The sequence below is a fragment of the Aplysia californica genome, unplaced genomic scaffold, assembly GCF_000002075.1.
Source record: "Aplysia californica isolate F4 #8 unplaced genomic scaffold, AplCal3.0 scaffold00117, whole genome shotgun sequence".
NCBI classification, from domain to species: domain Eukaryota; kingdom Metazoa; phylum Mollusca; class Gastropoda; order Aplysiida; family Aplysiidae; genus Aplysia; species Aplysia californica.
Window position 1 is genome coordinate 695,036 of NW_004797387.1, and position 2,113 is coordinate 697,148.

The 2,113-nt window shown below is 42.8% G+C and overlaps 1 protein-coding gene across 3 annotated transcripts in view; it reads right to left on the minus strand.

The window, feature by feature from the left end:
• Nucleotides 1-2,113, minus strand: part of LOC101854247 (serine/threonine-protein kinase mos) — a 17,895-nt gene that overhangs the window by 8,249 nt on the left and 7,533 nt on the right. For 2 of the 3 annotated variants that reach the window (XM_035969112.1, XM_005095929.3), the window contains exon 2: nt 106-817. In XM_035969112.1, the coding sequence (XP_035825005.1) occupies nt 106-802 (697 nt within the window). In that variant the 5' untranslated portion in view covers nt 803-817. Of the gene's footprint in view, nt 1-105; nt 818-1,830; nt 1,894-2,113 lie in introns of those variants that run through there. The other variant, XM_035969113.1, reaches the window with a different exon arrangement.

Sequence of the window (2,113 nt, forward strand, 5' to 3'; positions counted from 1 at the left end):
GAGAGAGGAGGGGGGGGGAGAAAACACAAAAAAATATAGGCTGCATAAATGACAAGATCTATAACAACCAAAAGCGCACAATCGTTCTTCAGACGACCCTCTCACCTTCATGGACTGAGCCAAACGTGCCTTTCCCTATCAAATCACCAAAAATGAGATCGGTCTTCCGCACAAGACGAGGGGAACCCCTCGAAGCAAGTCTGTCTCGTGGCGAGCGCTGGCCCTGGGCGAATAGGTTGCTTTTGAGCCCAGAACGATTTCTGGTCGTAAGGCAATCATTGTTCCACGAAGCCGGAGAAAATCCATGAGAATGAAAGAGGGGTGAAATGTACCTGTTATCTGCAACGGGGAGAGGGGAAAGGTAGTCACAGGGTTGGACAGGAGTTGAGGGTTGGATATTGACCACTGAAGTTGAAGGTTGAGAGACACAGGTTTGTGTTTGTGTCTCTGAGTTTCGATTACTAAATCGGTTGTCTGGATTATTCGGAGATCCTCCGAGCGAGGTGTTTGCAGAGTTTTCAGTGGGGGGAATGGCACTGTTGTCGTTGCTTTCTTCCTCGGACAAATCCGAATTATTGTTGCAGTTGTGGAAAATCCTCGAGCACGAGTCGCTGTCATTATCAAGAACCGGGGTTACCACACAGGAGGTAGACAGAGGAGAGCGCAAAGCTTCTTCTTCCGTTTCCGGAAAGAACTCGCCTTTGCCCAAAGTCTCATCGTCTGCAGATATTCTGACGTAGTTCCGAGTCAAAACCTGCCTCAAGAGGCCGGGGTCTTCGCTAAGGCGTCGCAGCAAGCTCATGGTGTTGAACTATCACTGTGAAAAGATTCAGGAAGTTTGCAATTAGCAAAATCGAATGAGTGAAATGCAGAGATTAAGATACAAACCTAAAATAACTCTTAGTGCACATTACATTTTGTTACAAAATTCCCAAACTACTTTGCTTTACTGGCTTTATTTTTAAAAAAATGTAATTGTAGGTGTTAGTTTTACAGTAGTTGCAACACGATAAGGTCATAAGAGTGCCGAAGATTATAATAAACCTGTAGTTACAGGATGTGTCCCCTTTCTACATAAAGTAGCTTCTATAACACTTGTCTCACAATCCAATAGTTTATTGAAAAGTATGGTGTGGAATCCCCCCATTTTTAATATACAGGAATTACAAAACACAACTTTTCTAAAAAGGGGATAAAATTAGGATGATAGATGTTTGATAGGATAGAAGTGGACCAAACCACACCAAAGCATCCGCCAACCACCCGCCTAATGTTCCTTTTTTTGCTTCTATCAATATTGACCATTCAGGAACAAGGCTGCTTGGACCTGCCTGACAGGACCAAACAGGGCTGAAAGGGATACAATGTCCCATCAGAAGGACCGATATATTCGGTTTGAATTCTACCCACACCGGAATCAAACTCAAGTCTCCTGCATGCGACCACAAAGCGCCTAACCGCTACCTTAAAGCAGTCTGTCCCCCTTTATTTTTGATTGGTTAAAAAAACCTCACAGAACGCATTATTATTCCAAGTAAGGACACCCCCCCCCCTAAACCACGCCATGTCAATAGAAAACAATAATATTGAAGTTAAAGTCAGGATTTCCTCGCAATATACATGTATTATAATGAAGGTCAAACTCATGCAACCTATCTCGTTATTTTAAACTTTTAGTATTTTACAACTATTTTCTAATAATAACGATTGATTTTACATTATACTTTTGTCTTCAGCAACTCGGTCTGTTTAATAATAAAATAATTATTATCGCGCACAAACACGCATGTACGTTATCTGTTTCTATCTGGTAGTACACTCATCACTCACCAAGACAATCAGATAGACTAATAGACGAACGTGACTCTCCCAACTGCGACAAGACTGAAGAACTGAATCTGCCAAATCGGCCTCAAGTCCTCCTTGCTCAAGACTACACAATAACACAGACCTACATGCACACACAGCAACACGCACGTAGACGACAAATGCATGAACACGCATATCGCTTGTATTTGAAAGCGAAAGAGAACTGATGTCATCAAATTCCTTCTTTGAACACATCTCTCCGGACATTTATAACGTCAAATCCCCTCTCCGCCACGCCCCGCCC